General features: G+C 40.4%; 1 protein-coding gene across 1 annotated transcript in view; it reads right to left on the bottom strand.

Annotated features, from left to right (window-relative positions):
• Nucleotides 1–458: 458 nt before the first annotated feature.
• The window catches only part of ttc21a (tetratricopeptide repeat domain 21A), a 35,577-nt gene continuing 13,053 nt past the window's right edge, over nt 459–22,982 (bottom strand). The window contains exons 15-29 of the mRNA XM_003221862.4: nt 21,617–21,855; nt 20,777–20,849; nt 19,879–19,989; nt 12,518–12,656; nt 11,496–11,602; nt 10,187–10,375; nt 9,720–9,830; nt 8,017–8,098; nt 7,583–7,733; nt 6,536–6,700; nt 5,659–5,854; nt 4,435–4,659; nt 2,410–2,530; nt 1,205–1,272; nt 459–620 (exon numbers count right to left, since the gene is read on the bottom strand). Coding sequence (XP_003221910.1) covers nt 543–620; nt 1,205–1,272; nt 2,410–2,530; nt 4,435–4,659; nt 5,659–5,854; nt 6,536–6,700; nt 7,583–7,733; nt 8,017–8,098; nt 9,720–9,830; nt 10,187–10,375; nt 11,496–11,602; nt 12,518–12,656; nt 19,879–19,989; nt 20,777–20,849; nt 21,617–21,855 — 2,055 coding nt within the window. The 3' untranslated portion in view covers nt 459–542. The remainder of the gene's footprint in view (nt 621–1,204; nt 1,273–2,409; nt 2,531–4,434; nt 4,660–5,658; nt 5,855–6,535; nt 6,701–7,582; nt 7,734–8,016; nt 8,099–9,719; nt 9,831–10,186; nt 10,376–11,495; nt 11,603–12,517; nt 12,657–19,878; nt 19,990–20,776; nt 20,850–21,616; nt 21,856–22,982) is intronic.

Genomic DNA, 22,982 nt, shown 5'->3' with positions numbered 1-22,982 from the left:
GATATACACTAGGACTGTTTGTGTGGGTTTTTTTCATGGCAAAGAAGTGCCTAGTTTTAATACAAATTGTTTCTTTGCAAAGGCTGGTTATTGCTTCAGGGTGCGATTGGCATTCTCTGAAGGTCCAGACAGATCTTTAAGAAAAAAAATACCTTTATCAAGTCTTACTGTATTTCCTGCACAATCCCTTGTCCACATTATAGGAGGCAACAATTCACTGCCCAAATACCGGCAAAGTGTGAAGCCACTCTTGGCACTCACTAAACCCGCACTGAAATGATATGGGCTAAGAGTCGGGGTTGGAGAGAAAGGAGTCCAGTTAAATAAAAGTCATGAACTGAATCCCAACAGGGCATTGCTGTTCCAACAGCCCCAGCCAGGGCCAATTTCTTCTTTCCCAAAAGCCACTCAAGCACAGTTCTTTAGCTGTTTTTCATACTCCCAATTACAGAATGTAAAACTGTTTTAAATCAACTTTATTGAAATGTATTCTTTTATGTTCCAGCTCCATCAACAGATATACTGCAGGCACACTGCACAGGCTATGGTTTAATTGCCACTTGGGCCTTTTCCAAAATTTCTTCTCTAATCTTTGGATAATCTGGGCACGTTTTCAGAACCTTTCATAAAGAAGAAGACATGATTAGCTATTTTTGAAGCCACACAGTGAGAAACAACCACTCTCTATATCTGCTACTAGTATTCTGTAGTTTGGCTGGGATTCTGTAAAGTTTGTGAGGGGATACTCAAGGAGGAGATCAGCGAGCGTCTCTACACTGTAGAATTAATGCACTGCTTTAACTGCTGTAGCTTGATGCTAGAGAACAACGGGAAATGTAGTTTTGCAAGGTCTTTAGTTTCATCTGCCAGAGACTGCTAGTGCCTCATCAATCTACAAATCCTGGGATTCCACAGCATTGAGCCATGTCAGTTAAAATGGTGTCAAACTGCATTAAAGCTACAGTGTAGACGCACCCAGTGAAGACAGAGAAATGAGGACAAGATATTCTTCAGCAAAGTGTTGTTGTAGCAGTGTGTTGAACATATTTCAGGGCATTCTAGCAGTTTGTGTAGGTCCATGCAGGCCTGCCCAGATACCTGTACAATTAGTGAAAATTAAGAGACAAAGGGCATCATAAGAGAAAAATTGCTGACAACCCTCATCGATAGCACAGAGCTCTGAATTACGCTTTAGAGAACTTACATCATGGCATACATCTATTGCCTCCGTGTATCTTTTATCTTTTAGATAGTTGAAAGCAAGCTTAAATCCTAGACGAAGAAAAGAAAAGGTTAATGTTCTGTGTAATACCAAATGTTCAATACAATGGAAACTATAACAGCTATTTCTGAGCATCGATGCTTGCTATGGTGAAACAGAAGTCTATTGATTTATCCAGAAATGTGGTACTGTACTTAAAAATATTTTTTATAAAGGGCTGATCTCTATGTGTGAACAAAATTACTATTTAGGTATTAACCAATTAAAGCAGCAATCATATTACTTATCTTGGAATACGTCTTATTGGACACAAATGTCTGAGTCATTATGTATAAATTATGTAAAAATTGGAAACCATACAAATTAAAATTGAAAATAAACTAAAATAAGAAGCACATTTCAATGATCTGGGGAGTTTAAAGGTATAGCAATCTATGTGTGTTCCTAGTAACTAGGATGAAAAATGATATTATACAATGTTACCAGAATAATATTGCTTTAATTTGTTCATCACCTTGGGAGGGCTGGAAGGTGCTACAGAAATACCTAAAAGACATAATCATCTCGAGATTTTGCACCTCTGTTTATATTTCTATGTTACTTCCAAGATTCCACAATGACAAAATAAAAGGATTTCAGTAATTTCCCAAATACAAAGGGAACAAAGAGACTGCCTTATTCAATATGGGAGAAGTGTGACCTCAACAGGAAAGGAGGAAACAAAGGCATAACTACATTTATCCAAGGAAAGACAGGGGAGAGAACCTGTAGGGACTGTCTAGTTGCCAACTGCTCCCTCTCTCACCCATTATTCTAAAGAAATGTATAACCTGAACCTCACATTGCTTCCAACATTCCTCCATTACAATCTTCTCAGGACACAGAAGGAAAAGCAAACTACCACTAGCATCACCTCTTCAGTGATTATGGGATAATGACATTTTATTGGTTTTATAGGAGTCAGCCTGAAGATCTTGTTGGCTGAAGATTACAATAAAAATGCTTAAAACAAATAAAAAATAGAGTTGAATGGTGCTGAGTTCTAGGTAGAAACCTTCAGTATTATACTGCAGAACCCCAAATTTGACTCTGTTCCAAAAGGAACCTTGTAAAAGGATGTCCTAAATCTCAGAGTGCTCCCCTCCCACAAAAATGAGACACTACCAAATTGTAAGGCCTTAACTTACCAACAGAAGGATTTGCTTGGTTGCTATACTTCCAGGCTAACTCATAATTAGTTGCAGCATCTTTGTAAGCATTTTCCTTTTCTGCGATAAATCCTAAGCATTCGTAAGCTTTAGCACATGACTAAAGAGAAAAATGATAATGTAAAAACAGCAAGTTTGGAGAAAACAAGATAGAATTGAAAGGATGCTGTAAAACATCCTGGCTTTAGCACAGAAAACTCAGGAATTGGACTTAAAAATTAGTTCTGTGTTTGAGTAATAATTACTAAGCATAAAATAAGGCATGCTAAATGTGAGTAAAAAGCATTTGTTATGACAAACAGATGCTGGCCCATATCCCACACTGCCTACTTAGTTACATCTTTTTGTCCAACTTTATCTCTTCTGGTCCAAACCTTCTTTACCAAACAACAGCCACACTGACAGATAGAGACCTGTCCAGTTGGTGATTGGTAAACAGGTGGCATTTCTATCCCCCTCTCACCCAAGAATGTGGCTGTAATATGAAACTGAGAGCGGGATTCTTCATCAGATTTTCATAATGGAGTGAAGACATTTGCTCTTGTGCTTTGCTACTCTGCTGCTGAATATGCATGCACAGTGTGGAACACATCTCACCATGTTAAAACAGTAGATGTGGCCCTTAATGAGATATGCTGCATTAGGAAATGGAGCTACAATCCATGACCACTTACTACAATGCAACTTGAGCCCTGCCACATGCACAATGAAGGACTTTCTCACAGTGACACTAGAGGCACTCCAAGTGGCCAGCTTCTGGTCAAAGGAAATCTAGTATAATGCCAAGTTTTTAACTTTGTGCTTTTAAATACATTATAACTGTATCCTCAATTCGCCTCTGACATGATAAATAAAATAAATCCCTGAATAGGAGAAATAAATGTTATCCTTTTGTGCCCCAATCACCAGCTGAACAGATCTCAATTTCTCAGTGCAGCTGCTGCCTGGTAAAGTAGGTTAAAAGGGCCTTGTGATTGTGGTAAATGTGCCATGATTGTTACTACCGGTACACAGTGAATCTGGAATAGTTACAAATCCATAACTGTAGATAACCTGTATGTAGCTACAATACAGAATGTCACCTGTCAGGGGTACTTTGATTGTTCTTCTCCTGCATGGCAGGGGGTTGGACTAGATGGCCCATGTCATCTCTTCCAACTCGATTATTCTATAATTCTATAAAATCTGTTGCCTAAAATTTGAGCTAAGTAGATTATATTGTTTGAACTTCAGAGAATACTCAAAAGCAAGCCCATTCTGAAACAACACTTTTTTGGGAAAAGAATTGGAAATTCAATCTATATTTTGACTAGCAAAATATAGCAAAGAGTTTTCCAGACATTTCATGTTGGTGACATACCATTTAGACATGCATAATTTTGCAACACAGTAATTCAGTTTTACTAGCAAACTGGAAGTTAAAACAATCCTTAATATAGTAATAACAAAATGCGTGTGGACAAAACATCTCTCATAAAAACCTTTTAAAATTATTTTTTAAAATATATGATTTATTGCTTATTTCACAGAGCTTTCTCATTATATTCATGCGACACACCTACGCACTCTAGCTGACACACTAATGGGAGGAGAGAGCAAGATTGTTTTCTGCTGCCCTGGAGACTAAGATGCGGAACAATGGCTTCAAACTACAGGAAAGGAGATTCCACCTGAACCTTAGGAAGAACTTCCTCACTGTGAGAGCTGTTGAGTAGTGAAACTCTCTGCCCCGGAGTGTAGTTGAGGCTCCTTCTTTGGAGGCTTTTAAGCAAAGGCTGGACGGCCATCTGTCGGGGGTGCTTTAATTGTCATTTTCCTGCTTCTTGGCAGGAGGTTGGACTGGATGGCCCGTGAGGTCTCTTCCAACTCTATCATTCTATGATTCTATGACACAGTTTGAAAAGCTCTGTTCTAGTGCCTAAATCAAGAGTTGGGTATTTCTTTTTAAGAGGGGGATCTAGCAGGGATTTATTTTTCTTCTGCAACAGAATAACATCCCCTCACCTTATTGTACCGTAAGCAGCGCCTCACTTGCTCTGTTGCAAGGTCGTACTTCCCAGTAGAGCAGTAGATATCTGCCAACAAAATCCAAGCCTTTTCTAATTCATCAGCATCTCGCAAAGACCAGTTCACCTTAGTCAAGCGTTTCAGCTGGGTCCTAGCTTTAGGAGTATGCTTAAGAATCACATAAGCCTGAGCCATTGCCAAAATGGCTGGAACATTGTCTCGCTGTTTAAAAAACCAACAAAAAACCAAAATGTTTGTCTACAAGATTTTCCTTTAAGCCCTGATTTTAACTGTTATTTTATCTATGGTTCAATGAAAACAAAGCACATAGCAATAACAGATTTTCAGGTAACATATGGCTTAAATCTCAATGACAGACATATCTGTAAGTACTGCAGCCCCTTCCCCTCCCATCTATTTGCCCCTTCATTAACTAAATATATTTGAAGTATTCTTGATTAAATAGACATATTCTGGGCATGTTCAGAGTAACTTGACATCACCATTATTGTCAATCTTTGCATACAAAATTAAAGAGCACAGCCCCTCTCCAGTCACAAAGGACAGGGATTCCATATACAATAGAGTCTCACTTATCCAATATTTGCTTATCCAATGTTCTGGATTATCTAACAGGGTCTGCCTCCCACCTGGATCCACACTGTTTCTCTAGGCAGCAAGGACGGAACTTTTTACACATTTAATTTCTGACAATGTTGTTACTGTAAGTTCATTTTATGCAATTCTATCTTTATTTGTAGTCAATTTGTTAGTAGCCAATCGTTTTTGTAGTCAAGGTTTTCAATACTTTGCAATGTTTTGGTGCTAAATTCATAAATACAGTAATTACTACATAATGTTACTGTGTATTGAACTACTTTTTCTGTTGATTTGTTGTAAAATCATAACGTAATTTGACATTTAATAGGCTTTTTCTTAATCCCTCCTTATTATCCAACATTTTCGCTTATCTGTCAGCCCGTTCATGTTGAATAAGTGAGACTCTACTGTAGATCAAACCAGCAGTAACTTTCTTTTTTTTTTAAAGCAACTAAGCACTATTTCTGTTTTGTTTGATTCAGAGAATATTGTCGAAGCATTTTTCAAAAAAACATCTTTTTAACTGACGTTATCTAATGTGGTGCGCCAGTCCCACCACAAAACTTGTATGCTCTACCTGACTGTAGCTGTCATGTTTGACCACCAATTTTCTTACATTACCTCATTTTGGCCCATTTCTGTGAATACTTTCAGGGCCTTCTCTACATTATGTTTTTCTTTTGTGGCCATTAAACAGTAGCTCTGCAACATCTCCACTTGATTCTGGCCCTCCTGGGAGTGAGGGTAAAATTCCTTGAGTAGCTTCTCGGCTGTGCGTATCCCATGCTGTTCAGATTCTCTCTTTTCCTTTAGACCACTGGTGAAAAGATGAACAGAATGACCAAGGGTGAATGAAAATAGATTAAGACAGAAGGAAAAAGATCAGTGAAAGAAAAGTTCAACAAAATTACTCAGCACTCAATGCTGTTTGTGTGGCACATAAAAAGGATTGGAGGGGAAGATACTGAGGTGCTGGGGACATTACAGAATGGATTCTCACCAGAACTCTATTCAGCTCTAAAATGTTCTGATCGCTGTAAGACTCATATATTATGTGTCAGTCTTAGAAATGAACAAGGAACATAACACCTTAATGTTACACACATACTGCAGCATTGCTAGCAGTGCTAGCTCAGGCATTAACAAACTTTGGCCCTACAGGTGTTTTGGAGTTCAACTCTCACAATTCCCAACAGCCAGTAGGCTGTTAGGAATTGTGGGAGTTGAACTCCAAAACACCTGGAGAGTTCAAGTTTCCCCAGGCCTGTGCTAGCCTGTTCTTGGTGGATAACAGTTTCAGTGTCCCATAATCTTGGAAAAAAGAAAAATTTGAACGAATGAGACCAAACTACAGAGTTGTTTCCTGTTGCTGATGGATGTGGGATTGGAAAATAATGTTTCCAGGTACACATGGAGAAGAAAAGTAAGATCAGCTCCGGGCTGCTAAATATATTTAAAAATAGAAACACATTATTCCATTTCAGGACTTTTCCTTTACCTGGTTTCCATGTTATTTTGGTTCTCAAACATTTCTCCGCCGATTATCTCATTGTCGGGATTTAGGCATATCTGAATCATATAGCTTAGGGCTTTCTGGCCCCAATCGCTATCCTTACGTGCTTTGTTGAAGAACCTTAAAGCCTGATTGGGTTGCATCATATGCCTGTTTGTGGGATGAAAGTATTTAAGACTTATGTGCCATATGAGTGCTTTGGAATTCTCAATCTTGCTAACAAGGATATATCTACACATTCTATTTCACAAGATGGTGGTCGTAAATGAATACAGAATGGAGTAGGCTTAAGTTTATACATAATGGGTGACACATTTGGAAGATACATACTATTTCTTTTTTATGTGTAAAAAAGAAAACCCAATACTTACTCTGTTTAAGCTAAACACAATTACTGAAATGCATGCATTTATAAAGGTTTACAAATTCTAAATATCAGAGGAATCAAATATTAGAATTTAATCCTGGTGTCATAGTCAAAAGCTCAAGCCACTACACCATGCTGGCTCTATAAATGCATGAAATGTGTTAAGTTATGTGTTTTTAAAATAGCAGCTTAGAGAGAGAGAGTCTTTCTACTGAAAAACAATCTATCTTTCTTTCTCCCTTCCCTTTTTATTGCATTTTATAACCTGTTATAAATACAATTATTTTAAACAAGGTAAACCCAGTGTCGAAGGGAATGTCTATCTCTGTCCTGTACTTCCATGGTAAGTCATAAATAGTATCTCCTTTGTCCCACCATTCTATCTCCACTTTTCTTAATCAAGCATTTAAAGAATAATATTTTATGATCCCTACAAAATAATCTATCTATATATCTACAGTATTTCTGTACCACTTTCCAGCTCTTGAAAAACCCAGACTAAAGCAATATAAAAACATTCATAGAATCCAGTTTTGAAACAGTTAAAAATCAGTTTCAAACACTGAATGCCATGTGGAACAGCACTATTTGGGCTGTCATAGGGAGCTTGCTTTAGTTGGCTGCTAAGTCTGAAATTGTATTGAAATATTTTCTCTACAACTTGCCAGGAGTAAAGTCCCATGCAATAGTTAAAACCAGGTTCCAAAGACATTCGGGATGATTTTTTCTTAGCCAACTCAAAAAAGGTTGTAGCTTCTTCAAGTTTTCCACTTCTTCGCAGTAAATCAATCAGATTCTCCATGACTGAGAAGTTATCTAAAAACATACAGGGAAAGTTTTAATATCTCCAACAGACCACATTTTAGTACTTCCAGGTCTTTTCAGATATAAGTTATTGCTGACACAGAAGAATGAAACAAGCAGCACTCCTCAGATGGAATGCAAACAATATACCCTTTCGTCAAAATAGTCCTGGTTTTACTCTGTGAGGTTGATTTTATTGTGCTACAAATTGTCTTATTGTGAGTTGTTCAGGAGGCCCTGTTAAGGACCAAAGGTATGCATGCAAATGCTTTCATTTATTAATTTAAAAAAATACCTGGTGTTTTCTCCAAAACATCTCGGTACAGGCTTATAGCTTGTTCATACTTCTCTTTTCTAAACATCAGATTTGCCATCATCTAGCAAAAGAGCATAAGTTTACTACTTATAGCAACGAAGTATTATCTTTGCTTTTACAAAACTTTACACAGCCCAAAATGTGATTAAAGTCCCACTATGGGCAAGTCAGTGTTAAATGCTCTTGGTATGGTATAGATCTCTAGAGCTATTCTTATGTCATCAGATGGTCATCCATAAAAATAGTACTGGCGAATACGCATTTTGATGCCTCAGCTGTTAGACCTGTTTCTGAGCATATTTTACCTGCTGATTTTCAAAAATGGCATAAGTTTCCCCCTATCAGCTCAAATTTTGAGATACAGAACATATGCTGTTATGGTTGAGCCTTATGGCTCCGATACTGGGAGACGTGGTCGTAAGACTCCTCGGGAGTCAGATACTCTCGAGGAGCGAGAAAGGAAGCGGCTGCGGGACTTATTTGCAGAACCATCTGACGAGGATTCCTTTGAGGGTTTTACTGAGAGAATGGAGGAAGAGATGGTTAGCTCAGAGGAGGATGACATGGAATGGACTCGTGTGAGGGAGGATTTGGGTGCCACTGGCAATGATAGTATGGAAGGCGATTGGGGACCTTCAGGATTAGACCCGTGGACAAGCTGGAGGGATGGGACGGGATCCACAGCTGGGGATGCTGTGGGGCGTAGTCAAAGGTGTTTCAGCTCTGATGAGGAAAGTGATGAGGAAACGCCTGGAATTAGGGTAACAGCTGATAGTGATGAGGAGCTGTAAACTGGCATAAAATGGGGTTTGGAAGCAATGGCTAATTGCGTTGGGCAAGGTAATCTGGACGAACACTTGGGCTCTGTGTGGGAAATTCCTGAAGACGGGTGTGATTCGTTTGCTGACTACCTTGGACCTCCGTCGTCTTCTTGACGGACGCCATCTGTTTATTCTGGACTGACTGACTGACTGACTGACTACGGCCTTGGACTCTCCTTCCTGTGATTATCGTTGGACCTGGTGAACTACAAACGTCTGTACCTGCCTTACGACCTTCGGACCGGATTGGAACTTCGCTGACCGCTTCTGCCCTTGAATGCTGCGTTTGTATCTGGAAATTGCTTGCTGTGTGGAGGAGTAACCTCTTAGTTACTCAAACATAGCTTTTGGCAGCAGAGAAGCATCTGCTGCCAGTTTTTTGTATTCCTTTGAACCTTTTGTTCACCAGCTTTTGTTTGTTTTAGTCCCAGGCTGAAGTAAGCTTTTTGGTTTAACCCGGATTAAACTCCGGTTTAATCCGGTTTATCTTTTGAACGTTTTCCTTGTGTCTTTTTACTTTTAAGGCCAATGTTTGCCTAGCCCTTGTCTTTTACGGGCATTTTTGGTTCTGTAACTCCAATAAACTTTGTTATATCTTATCTTGTGGCGTTCTGTCCTTGACATATGCTCTCTACCAGTCAACATCTGCTCATCCACAGAAAATCATGATAACCCTATTTAGGAAAATGGAACGGATACAGTCTATCCAATGCAATTTTCCGAATCAGTGCCCCAAATGACCTCATACATAGGCCTAAAAACCAAGAAACCAATTTTTTTTGTGGAGCTGTGATTCAAGTCAAAGAGTGGCTCCCTATATAGCAAAAATTAAATTTAGTACAAACTAAAAGGTCGATGTACCATTGTTCCAACTTCACTTGTGTCATCATCCTGAAGCAGGAGGGTACAATAGTGCTCACATTGGTCTGTATCTCCTTGCAACAAATACAGCTGAGCTAATTCTAATATTACCTGAAAGGAAAATGAAAACACAATATAATCAGCATAACTTGGGAATTAAAATTTGGTTAAGGTGCTGATAATTCTGTCAGATATTTTGAGTTCTTTCTATATCTGCTACTTAGTTGAGGACTGTTCCATATTCACAATCACTACTGAGTTATGATTATGACACTACTGTCACAATCGTAATTCCTCCTCCAAATTGCTTTACTGGACAACAGTTGCATGGGGAGAAGGTGACTTAATGAAGCATGGGTAAATGAGATTTCCATCCACCTTGAGAAGTCGATCCAGGAGAGGTTACTAAGGAGCTGAAACAGAATACGGATTTATATCCTTAAATTTAGAAACAAGACCATGCTTACTGTATTGTCTGTTGGAACACAGGAGAGGGCTTCTGTGTAGTACTTAACAGATTTTTCATACTCCTTTTCTGCTCGGTGAAACTCAGCAAACTGTATGCAGATCATCATGGCCACTTGTTTCTGAGGAGGTATCAGTTCAGGTTGTTCAACACGAACTCGCTTCAGTATCCTTTGCTGGATGTCATATGCCTTTAAAAAAGGTAAGAGGGCATCCTTGTTAGCACCATTTAGACAACAGGCTAAAAGCTTCTGGCAAGCATCTGGTCCTTGATTTTTGGTGGCTTTATCGCTCAGGATTTACTGCAGGCTCTTAGCATCAGGTTCCTCTAGTATTTCAATTTCTTAATTTTGTTCAGGTCAATTTATTTGTATAGTAAAGGTTCTGATGATATTGGTAGTTTTGTTTTTGTATTGGTAAATGGCCCCAAGGGCAATGCCAATTGGGCAGAATGTGAACATTTTAAGTAAATAGATAGATATATACATGCTAGAACTCAAACACATCCTGCACAAATTTATAGTCCTCATCAAGGAAATAGATAGGCAAAGAAGCCTCCTGTATCTGAATCCTCATACTCAGGGACACACCTCTTTTTATTCACCCTGAGCCTTCCATTCTGTTCTTCTCTTGTGAACATGGAGAGAGACAAGATGTTTCCACAGAGAGAGAGATAGAGAAAGAGAGAGAGATAGACCCTTATTTTCCTATATAGAAATGTAGTTCTTTCAATAAAAACTTTTGTAACTTTTAGAGCTCGACTCTACTCCTGTAATTGATGAAACTCACTTGTTCTACTGCTATGCTTAAGAAGCTTCTGAACTGCTAAAATTACTTCTGCTGCTTTACCTTTTCTGATACGTTTTCCTATTTGAAATTACCCAATAAAACATATATGCAAAGTTCAGTTAGCACAGACACACTCATATAGCACCGTTAGGCTCCATAGTATGACTCCTTCCTGACACCTGAGAGTGAAGCAGATCTGAGCTAGGCTTGCCCCTGACTTCAGTCCAAAGAGCCTCCTTGAACCGACTGGACAGATATTCCAGCAAGAAGCACACAATGTGCAGACCTTGTGTGATTCCTACTGAGCCCCTGAGAGAACATGGTAACCATCTTCATCTCTACTCTCTATTCTTCATCTTGCACAGGAGGACTAGTTGCATTAAAATCAGCAGGCGAAATTACTGCTTGGTTCAAACTTCAACAACTACATAAAAGATCAATTGAATGTTTACATGTATTCTGGTAACCACCTTGAAAACATCTTTGACAACATATGAAGCTTTTACAAAGCTGGCTTTTTACCTTGTTCAGAGTTTCCAGAACAACTTCTCCTCTTTTAGTTGTCTCATAAACTTTAGCTAGTAACATCAGATTCTTAACATCCTTCATCATCGAAGGAAGATCATCAGCTAAAAAATTGAAAATATGCAACTGTTATTTTGTTTCTGTTGCACAAGGATTCATGGACACCCATACGACCAGCTGGTAGCCGCAAAGAAATAGTGTTGAATAGTGGAGCTAGTAATTAAAAAGAATTATTTTGGATGAATCTAATTGAAACTCATTATTTCAGTTGCATTTAGAAAGAGGTTGGAACACCTGATAAATCAGAAATGAACTGAACATAAATTTCAATCAATTGTACAGGGCAAATTCAACGGATATAGTTATTCAACTGTTACCATGCAGCTGTTAAAGATGTGAATCTTTAAAAAATAAGGTTGAAGGACTGAAGTGCTCAAATGGATGAGTCACTTACATTTTCTTTCATTTATGAATTTATAAGATCTGAAGTTCTCTCTTGCTTGTGATAAAATTTGTGAAACTTGCTAAACTCTTACTCAACCACACATCTCTTTTCTAGTTCTCAGGGAGCAGCACACTACCTCCCAGACACTTTCTACATCATTCATATCTTTTTTCCAGCTTTTGTCCCTCAGAAACCATAGTCAGGACTGAACTTGGACCTCATTCCCATAAAGTTTGATTTACTTTTTGCTATACCATCATAGAGATATGTTCCTAAGCACTTCATTCCATGCATTTGATGAAGCAGACTAAATATACAAAAGCTTATGCTACCAACTTATTTCTATCAGTCTCAAAGATCCCTTTGCATACCGATCCAGATAAATTTGAAGAAGATTCCATGGTTAAAAAGAAGATTCCAACGATGATTTCCCAACATAACACTGTGTTATGGCCATGTCTATGGAGGTTACGCCACTGTAACTATTTAGTAAAAATGTTTGAATATAACAGACTTAACGCAGAAGACAAGATCAGAATTCCAACATAAGACAGTAAGTAAAGAGAACTATTACCTTTGTCATGATCAAGTGCTTGGTTTAGTACTTTCTCTGCTTTGCCAAACTTTTTGAGTTTTAAAAGGAGATTAGCAAGATCGTGACATAAGAAGTCCTGCTCACTCATCTTGAGAGCAACTTCATAATAATTAATAGCCTAAAATATATGAATACATTTGAACAGATGAATTACAACTGTAGACTACAAGAACAACATATATGTTTTTGAGATATTCACAAGTTTCAAAGCCATGCAATAATATTAGGAAAATCAAATGAGGTCACTCTTACTAGAATTTATAATTGTACCACAACAGGCACAGGTTTTTCCTCCCTGTCTAAAAGAGGGCAACTTAAAGGAAGTCGGAAAATTTGGAAAATAATCAAGCAGAGGCTGAATATATTCATTTGTTCTCTTGTTTGAAATTCCTGCTAGCAGTTCTTTACAAAATTATTCATATTTGTATTTTAAGACTAAAGATTGCATTTCAGCTGGCTGGATTTTTGCTAAACCTCAAAGAATTTTGATCCTTCATATTTATCAAGTATGATAACTAATATTTAGGATTGTGTTCAATACCTATAAATTTAAGGTACTGTTTCATTTTCCAGGCAAAGGCCACTAAGGAGTGCTAAAGAGAGAAGGATAGTCCATTTTACCAAGGGGGGGGGGGGAGTTAAAAGAGGAAAACCATTTCCCCCATTTTTTCTGGTTATTCCCCCCCTTCCCATATAATAAATGAGGGTTGTTTCCAGGACAGGGACATGAGTGGAGGGAATAACAGGAAAACAAGGGGAAATAGTTTTACACCTTCAATCCATCCAGCCCCTCCCCCAAGCCATAAAATGAACAATCCTTCTTTCTCTAGCACCACCTATTGGCCTTCACCTGGATAATGGAACAGTATCGAATTTAACAACAAAAATTAATTTGCATTATTTTGTTTTGTATATCTGTGTTTTATGATGGATTTTTGATGAGAAAGTGTTGAATACAAATAACTGAGTAACACAAAAATCTCATTATGTGTTATGATTGAGCCTCATGGCTCTGTTTCTGACAGACGTGGGCGTAAGACTCCTCGAGAGTCAGATACTCTCGAGGAGCGAGAGAGAAAAAGACTACGAGATATATTTGCAGCACCATCTGACGAAGAATCTTTCGAAGGGTTTACGGAAAGAATGGAGGAGGGGCTGGTTAGCTCAGAGGAGGATGAGATGGATTGGACTCGGGTAAGGGAGGAATTGGGTGCCACTGGCCATGATGGGACAGAAGATGAATGGGGACCTTCAGGATTAGACCCATGGCTTAGCTGGAGGGATGGGACGGGATCCACAGCTGGAGATGCTGTTGGGCGTAGTCAGAGGTGTTCCAGCTCTGACGAGGAAAGTGATGAGGAAACGCCCGGGTTAAGGAGGACAGCTGACAGTGATGAGGATTTGTAACTGGCATAAAATGGGGCTTGGGAGCAATTGCAAATTGCGTCGGGCAAGGTAATCTGGGCAAACGCTTGGGATTCGTGTGTGTGTGTGTGGGACGCTTCCCTGAAGACTTGTGTGCTTTCCTGTGCTGAGACGTAAGTTGATTGGAATCCAGGGTCAGACGGCGGGAGGGATTGTGTGGGCATTTGTTTGTGCAAACCTGTGCTTACTCTTATTAGCTTGACCTTCCGTCGTCTTCTTGACGGACGCCATCTCCTGCTTTGAGAACTCGGACTGAACTGACCACGGCTTGTCTTCCCCCCTTCTTGGACTTGGAAAAACTACAAACGTCTGCTTCTGGCTTTGATCTACGGAACGGAACTGGTCTACTCTACTGCTAAAATCCCTGGCTGATTTGTTCGTGTTGGAATCCTGTCTGCTGTGTGTGTGGGAGCGACGCAAGTTACTCTAAAAACAGTGTTGGCAGCAGAGAGGAATCTGCTGCCAATTAGTTGCATTCTTTGTATCTTTTGTTCCTTGGCTTTCGTTTTGTTTATACCCAGGCTGAAGAAAGCAGTTTGTTTTTACCCGGATTAAACTCCGGTTTAATCCGGTTTATCTTTTGAACATTTACTTTTGCCCCTTTTTGCTCCTAAAGGCAAAAATTGCCTGGCCCTTGTGTTTTACGGGCATTTTTGAGTTCTGTAATCTAATAAACTCTGTTACTTTGAATCTTGTGGCGTTCTGTCCTTGACAGATTGCCCGACGCCCATAAAAGGTTTATTGCAGCAATAAACCCGTCAGGAAGACGATGGATGAGTTAAGGGTCAAATTAGACCAATTGCAAACGGCTTTTACCGTTAGCCAAACAGCTCATGCCGTGAAAGGACATGTTTTGACTCCTGAACGCTTTGACGGAACCAGGTGCAAGTTGCCAACCTTTTTGGCACAAGTGGAGCTTTATTTTTCTCAGCTCAGTGTTCATGCTTTTCCTACAGACACTAGCAAGGTGGCCTTTATTTTGAGTTTGTTGACCGGTCCCGCAGGACAATGGGCCACTAATTTAATTTTGGGAAATGACCCAGTCAAGGACAATTTGAATAATTTCAAAAAGTTGTTAACTGATACTTTTGGGGATCCTCTCCGCACGGAGAACGCTGGGTGGGCTCTGTATCGGTTGAAACAGGGAAAGGGGACTGTTTTGGATTACTTAAATAAGTTTAACCTGTATCGCCACCAGCTGGATTGGGGGGAAAATGCATTCATGCTTTTATTTACTGCCGGGTTAAGTGATATGCTCCAGGATGAATTAGCACGCTTGGAGCCGGCTGAAAGCTGGGACGCCTTAGTAGCCAAGGTGCTGCGTTTAGACGCAAGGTTCGAGGCTCGTAAACATTCAAAAGCAATGTGTGCGCCACCCATGCATGTAACCAGGGCACCTGTGGTGATGGGGGAAGAGCCCATGGAGCTTGGGGTCTTTAAAAAGCTGTCTACAGAGGAAAAGAGCCGTAGGAGGCAGCTGGGCTTGTGTTTGTACTGTGGGAATGCTGGGCATTTTGCCAAAAATTGTAATGTGAAACCTTCCCAGCTTTCGGGAAAAGGCCAGCCCTAGTGCGACGTGAGTCCAACGCACTAGGGCTCCTCAAGCAGTCAACTGAGGGGAGGAAGCATGTTTTCGTACCCATTACATTATCTGTTGGGGGAAAGGAACTTGTTTCTACTTTGGCACTGCTGGACTCAGGAGCCACGGTCTCCTATATAGATATTGAGTTTGCTAAGAAGCATGGTATTCCTAGAGTGCGCAAGGCATGCGACGTGTGGGTGGAAGGAGCAGATGGGAGACTGCTGGAGACTGGGGTGGTTAACCAGGAAACCTCAGCAGTAACGTGGGAGGTGCAGGGAGTAACGGGAACGTTTGTGTGGGATATTACGAGCTTGCCTAGATATGATGTGATCCTGGGGATGGATTGGCTAGCTGTAGTAAACCCACAAGTAGATTGGGCAACACGTAAAGTGATCTTAAAGAGGCAGGATTGTTGCACTTTAAATGTTACTCATTCTGATATGGAGGGAGTGCCTGCTGAGTATGGGGAGTTCTCTGATGTATTTTGTAAAAGAGAAGCGGACAAATTACCACCGCACAGGCCATATGATTGCGCCATCAAGTTGGCAGAAGGTGCGAAACTGCCAGCAGGGAGGCTGTATGCCTTGACTGTACCGGAAAGGCAAGCTTTGCGGGAGTTTCTAGATGAAAATTTAGCCAAGGGGTTTATTCGCCCATCTAGTTCTCCAACTGCGGCACCAGTATTCTTTGTAGCCAAAAAGACTGGGGAACTTAGGCTGGTCTGCGACTATCGGATCCTAAACAAATACACCATTCGGGATAGGTACCCGCTCCCTTTAATCTCGGAACTGTTATCAAGGGTGCAAGGGGCTAAGGTCTTTACCAAGCTTGACCTGCGGGGGGCCTATAACTTAATCCGTATACGGGAAGGGGATGAATGGAAGACGGCATTTAACACGTGTTTCGGATGCCACGAGTTTCGAGTCATGCCTTTTGGGCTTTGTAATGCTCCTGCGGTCTTCCAGAGGTTCATGAACGATGTGTTCAGGGACCTAATTGACCAATTTTTAGTGATTTATTTGGATGATATCTTGATTTTTTCTAAGGACGAGAAAGAACATCGTCAACATGTCAAGCAGGTTCTGCACCGACTGCGGGCTAATGGGCTTTTCGCCAAGGCTTCCAAGTGTGTCTTTCATGTGCCTGAAGTGGAGTTCCTAGGTCATGTAGTGTCAGGTAGGGAACTTAAAATGGACCCACATAAGGTTGACGCCGTCAACTCATGGCAGGAGCTGAGGACTAAGAAGGATGTACAAAGGTTCTTAGGTTTCGCTAATTACTACCGGGAGTTTATTCCGAATTTTGCAAAGCTCACGGTACCTTTGACGCAGCTTCTGCGCAAGAAACAGCCATTTGTGTGGGGGCGGGAAGCTCACGAGGCGTTTCTACAACTTAAGTCTAGTTTTCAATCGGACAACATACTAACCCATCCTGATGTTGACAAACCGTTCGTGGTAGAAGCGGACGCTTCTAGCTACGCGTTGGGGGCTGTATTGTCTCAGAAGGATTCCTCAGGGACCTTGCGTCCCTGTGGATTTTACTCGCGGCAACTAACACCCTTCGAGCAGAACTATACCATATGGGAGAAGGAGTTGTTGGCGATTAAGGTGGCGTTTGAGGTGTGGCGGCACTGGCTTGAAGGGGCACGGCACCAGATCGTGGTCAGGTCTGATCATAAGAACTTAGAGCACTTGCAAACAGCAAAGAAGTTAAACCAGCGTCAAATCCGCTGGGCTTTGTTTTTCTCCAGGTTTAACTTCAAGGTGCAGTTCGTGGAGGGGAAGGCAAACTTGCGGGCCGATGCTTTATCCCGCAAGCCAGAATTTAAGACCAATGAGCAGGTAGTATGTCAGACCATCTTGCCTACTGCCTCGCTGTGTGTTGTAGATAATGAGCTCGGGTTACATGACCAGATCCTTGAGGCTCAGAAAGATGATGTGTGGACACAGGAGCAACTGATGCTGCTCTCAGCAGGTAACCGTACCATACTGCCGCATCTCCAAGATCAAGACGGGGTATTGGTGCGTAGGGGGCAGGTTTACGTACCAGTGGGGGCCCTCAGGTTGGAGGTGATTAGAGCCCACCATGACGAACCCATGGCTGGGCACTTTGGCAGGTTCAAGACCGTACAGCTTATCACCAGGAGCTACTGGTGGCCAAAGATGCGGCAAGACATTCTGCGCTTTTGTGACAGCTGCGCCGTTTGCCAGCAGAGTAAGACGCCTGTTGGGCGCCCTAGAGGGTTGTTGTCGTCTCTACCTGTTCCGGAGAGGCCATGGCAAATCATTTCCATGGATTTTATTTCAGATTTGCCTAAGTCTGGGGGTTATACTTGTATTTGGGTGGTGGTGGATTTATTTAGTAAACTGGCTCATTTTATTCCTTGTTCAACCATTCCGGCGGCACCTACGTTGGCCTTACTATTTACTAAGCACATCTATCGTTTGCACGGAGCACCCGAGGTGATTATTTCAGATAGGGCTCCGCAATTTGTGTCACGCTTTTGGAAACATTTCCATGAGTGCTTGGGGACTAAGTTAAACGTTTCTTCAGCCTTTCATCCGCAAACGGATGGACAGTCGGAACGGGTTAATGGGCTCTTAGAGCAGTATCTGCGTTGTTTTTGTTTAGATCAACCCACGGCTTGGGTGAAGTGGCTACCGGTGGCGGAGTTTGCTTACAACAATGCGGTGCACACGTCTAGTCAGCATACGCCGTTTGAGCTAACTTATGGCTTTCACCCACGGGGAGGTGTGGCGCCGTCGACCAATGTGGTCTCTTCGGACCCTGTGTATCGCTCTACGGAAATGGCTGCATTGCATGATGTTGCCCGTCGCTTACTGTTGGAAGCTAAGGCAACGCAGAAGACTCAGGCTGACCGCCACAGGCAGGCAGGGGAGGAGTTGGAAGAAGGGGATTTGGTGTGGTTATCTTCCAAACATATTAAACAGGCTGGGGGAAAGTTTGCGTCTCGGTATTTGGGTCCCTTTCCTATCGTTAAAAAGATTTCTTCTGTTGCGTTTCGTTTGCGTTTACCGTCTAGTTTAAAGGTCCATCCAGTCTTTCATCGTTCGCTGTTGAAACTTGATACCTCTAGTCGTCGTGGTGCTATAGCGGAGGGTATCACTGCCACTTCTCCGCCATCGGGGGAGGAGGCCTTTGTGAGAGGGGATAGTGTTATGATTGAGCCTCATGGCTCTGTTTCTGACAGACGTGGGCGTAAGACTCCTCGAGAGTCAGATACTCTCGAGGAGCGAGAGAGAAAAAGACTACGAGATATATTTGCAGCACCATCTGACGAAGAATCTTTCGAAGGGTTTACGGAAAGAATGGAGGAGGGGCTGGTTAGCTCAGAGGAGGATGAGATGGATTGGACTCGGGTAAGGGAGGAATTGGGTGCCACTGGCCATGATGGGACAGAAGATGAATGGGGACCTTCAGGATTAGACCCATGGCTTAGCTGGAGGGATGGGACGGGATCCACAGCTGGAGATGCTGTTGGGCGTAGTCAGAGGTGTTCCAGCTCTGACGAGGAAAGTGATGAGGAAACGCCCGGGTTAAGGAGGACAGCTGACAGTGATGAGGATTTGTAACTGGCATAAAATGGGGCTTGGGAGCAATTGCAAATTGCGTCGGGCAAGGTAATCTGGGCAAACGCTTGGGATTCGTGTGTGTGTGTGTGGGACGCTTCCCTGAAGACTTGTGTGCTTTCCTGTGCTGAGACGTAAGTTGATTGGAATCCAGGGTCAGACGGCGGGAGGGATTGTGTGGGCATTTGTTTGTGCAAACCTGTGCTTACTCTTATTAGCTTGACCTTCCGTCGTCTTCTTGACGGACGCCATCTCCTGCTTTGAGAACTCGGACTGAACTGACCACGGCTTGTCTTCCCCCCTTCTTGGACTTGGAAAAACTACAAACGTCTGCTTCTGGCTTTGATCTACGGAACGGAACTGGTCTACTCTACTGCTAAAATCCCTGGCTGATTTGTTCGTGTTGGAATCCTGTCTGCTGTGTGTGTGGGAGCGACGCAAGTTACTCTAAAAACAGTGTTGGCAGCAGAGAGGAATCTGCTGCCAATTAGTTGCATTCTTTGTATCTTTTGTTCCTTGGCTTTCGTTTTGTTTATACCCAGGCTGAAGAAAGCAGTTTGTTTTTACCCGGATTAAACTCCGGTTTAATCCGGTTTATCTTTTGAACATTTACTTTTGCCCCTTTTTGCTCCTAAAGGCAAAAATTGCCTGGCCCTTGTGTTTTACGGGCATTTTTGAGTTCTGTAATCTAATAAACTCTGTTACTTTGAATCTTGTGGCGTTCTGTCCTTGACATTATGAACCTTATTATATTGATGAGTGTAGACATAGGCTTGCCCAATTTTTCTTGCCACTGTTGCATCCAAAGGATTCTTTTTCTGAGCTGCTTCATAAACTTCCAAAGCTTTCTCAGGCTACAGTAAGTAACAAAAAGACAGTTATTTCTGGAATGTCTGTTCTCCAGAGCTGATAAACTGTATTTTAATGCTATTTTCTTAGAACTTTCTTCTAAAAAAATATCAAGAGAGAATTTTACAAAAAAATTGGGAAATGAGTAACTTCTAATTATAAGACCTTTGGAGGCACTTTTGATAATTTTAAACTATTGGACTATCTCAATCAGTTTCACACACTTTGAAAAAACTCTAAGGTGTGATAGAAATGCTTTACATAAATAAAGTGGAGCTCAATTTGTTTTGCTAATGAAGTCAATATGTCTAAAAGTTAATGTAAGTTTCTCTTGGTATAAAACTAAAATTATGATAGCTAATACAAACATATTTGTCTGGTAAAAGGATATTTCTCAGAACCTGGTAGATTAAAATTGGCAAATTATCCAAGAAATATTATTGGGACAGATGGAATAGTAGCAGCTGCTGTTCTGACAACTTCTTGACTTTTGGATTGTTAGGGCCCACAGTAGCAATTCCTTAACAGTTGTTTACAAGGGGAGGACATACTACTATGTCTGCTACTACAACTTAGACTACTTATTATTACTACAATTACAATATCATGTTGTCTGGCAATATTTACATACAGATCTGGAGTATTTAAAGGGCTTCACATAATACTTGAATAAACTGGCTTTCAATGTAAAGTTCTCTTTTTTGTGAGCATTATGGTATAGTATCGGTGTTTTCGTGAAAATAATCATATTAATTACTTGAATAATTACTCAAAGAATTGCTAATCACTAACCTCTTGAATATTCATGTAGGCATCACCCAAGAGAAGGCTTGTATGAGGACTAGGTAAATTTTCACAGAGCTCACTAAATTTAAAAAAAAAGGCATGATATTTACTTGACAACATAGCACAGGTGTACTTAGAGGAATAATCCATTGATTCCAATGGACTTACAGCTAGATTAGAGATGAAAATAGTTCAATATTCCAGACACTATTGAACTGAAGCTCCCAGTAGCCCTATTTAGCATAACTAATAGTAAAGATACAGACAAACAGTATCAACTGAATAATTCTTACTTCTGGTACATAGGATTACAGTCTTAACAAATTATAAGAAACAAATCTTAGGGTACAAGATATAATTTTGTTTGTTCATCATCAAAAAATAAGAGAGGTGAAATAAGTGCTTTAACTGCAATAGCTTAAAAATGAAATGGGTATGGTTATATACTACAAATCTCAAAATAGGCCATTCTGTGTTTCAAATAATGACATTACCCATCTCAAATTCTGTATTCCTTCATTGACCAGAATCAAATAAGTAGGGACAATGAACAAAATGTTATTGGAATGCTGTCCATTGTAGAACTTGGTATCCTATTAATTAGCTACATTCTTGTAAAAAATGCAGAAGACTACCATGAATAAAATTACGGTAATAAACAATATTTGCAGACCATGTTCCTTTTTGAGTAGGGGCACAACTCCTTTACTGAAAAGTGTATAGTACATTTTAACTTCTAAAACTTGCTTCTAATAGTCTCTGAAATTACCTATGCTCTGTATCTAAAGAAAAATGTGAAACTGAATTCTTGCAACAAAAAAAAGTAAAATTAATTCAAAACATTACCAATAACATCCAATGTACAATCTCTTATCCTTTCGGATTAGAAGATAAATCTGAGCCATCTTTTCCTTAACTTCGGTATAATATGGCTGGTTTGGTGTAATATTCCTCAGCATGGTTAAGGCTAAGTCCACCTCTCCTTTACTGAGAGCCAAATCTACATTAGCAACAGTAACACGGATTTCTTCTGGTGTTCCACTAAAGTCATTAATGGCATCTTGCATTATCTTTGTAGCCTCGTGCTAGAATGTTGAAATATGTATGAAAACACTTTGCAAAGTAAATACTTCTGTAGCAAGAAGATAACAATAATGATTAACATAGTACTTTTGAAGTGCTTAAACAAGTTCCACATTTGTTATCCTGATAAACTTCATAATAGTCCTGTAAAGCACACTGATATTACTATCTGCATATTCCAGGCAGAAAACTGAAGCTAAAAATAGATTGTTTAAGGTCTAATGAGACGTCCTGCTTCCATTTTCATAATTACTTATCGTGTGCATCATTATGCCATCTACATTTTTTCTCTTTCTAATACATAGAAAACAAATTACAAACCATTTTCTTGGATGGCAATTCAAACACTCCACAGCAAATAATTTATCATCCTACTTGACCATACTTTAAGTAAAATTCTATGATTTTAAATGGCTTGCTCAATCTCAAATGAATGTTTGGGGCTATTTTCACACTTTCCTATTGCCAGCAATAATTTTTATACATATGCTTTCAAAAAGCATTAAAAAATATATGTCAACATATAATTCTTAGCTAAATACATGTATTTTGATCCATTTATTTTTATATACACTGAGTTTATTTTGATAAGTCTACAAGTTATGAACAAGATAGGTTCTGTAGGTTTGTTTGTAAGCTGAATTTGTACGTAAGTTGGAATAGATACATTTTTAAATGTAACTTCATATATACATGTGTGTGTGTGTGTGCACACATGCTTTGGATAGCATAGGTAAAGGTAAAGGTTTCCCCTGACGTTAAGTCCAGTCATGTCTGACTCTGGGGGTTGTTGCTCATCTCCATTTCTAAGCTGAAGAGACGGCGTTGTCCGTAGATACCTCCAAGGTCATGTGGCCGGCATGACTGCATGGAGCGCTGTTACCTTCCCACTGGAGTGGTACCTATTGATCTACTCACATTGGCATGTTTTCAAACTGCTAAAACACGCGTGCATGCACACATGCTTTGGATAGCATAGGGAAGGGTTAAAATAGGGTTTGTTCTGCTGTTTGTGCCTCTGTTCAGAAAGTTTTACCTCACTTTCTGTCCCTGTGATCATTGGATTTTTTTTTAATGGACATATTGTGGAATCAAGGATTGCTGATAAAACTTCAGTGGAGACCTTTTA

Source organism: Anolis carolinensis, chromosome 6 (assembly GCF_035594765.1).
Source record: "Anolis carolinensis isolate JA03-04 chromosome 6, rAnoCar3.1.pri, whole genome shotgun sequence".
Taxonomy (NCBI): Eukaryota; Metazoa; Chordata; class Lepidosauria; order Squamata; family Dactyloidae; genus Anolis; species Anolis carolinensis.
The sequence above is the reverse complement of the archived record's forward strand: the minus strand, read 5'-3'. Positions and strand labels throughout refer to the sequence as shown.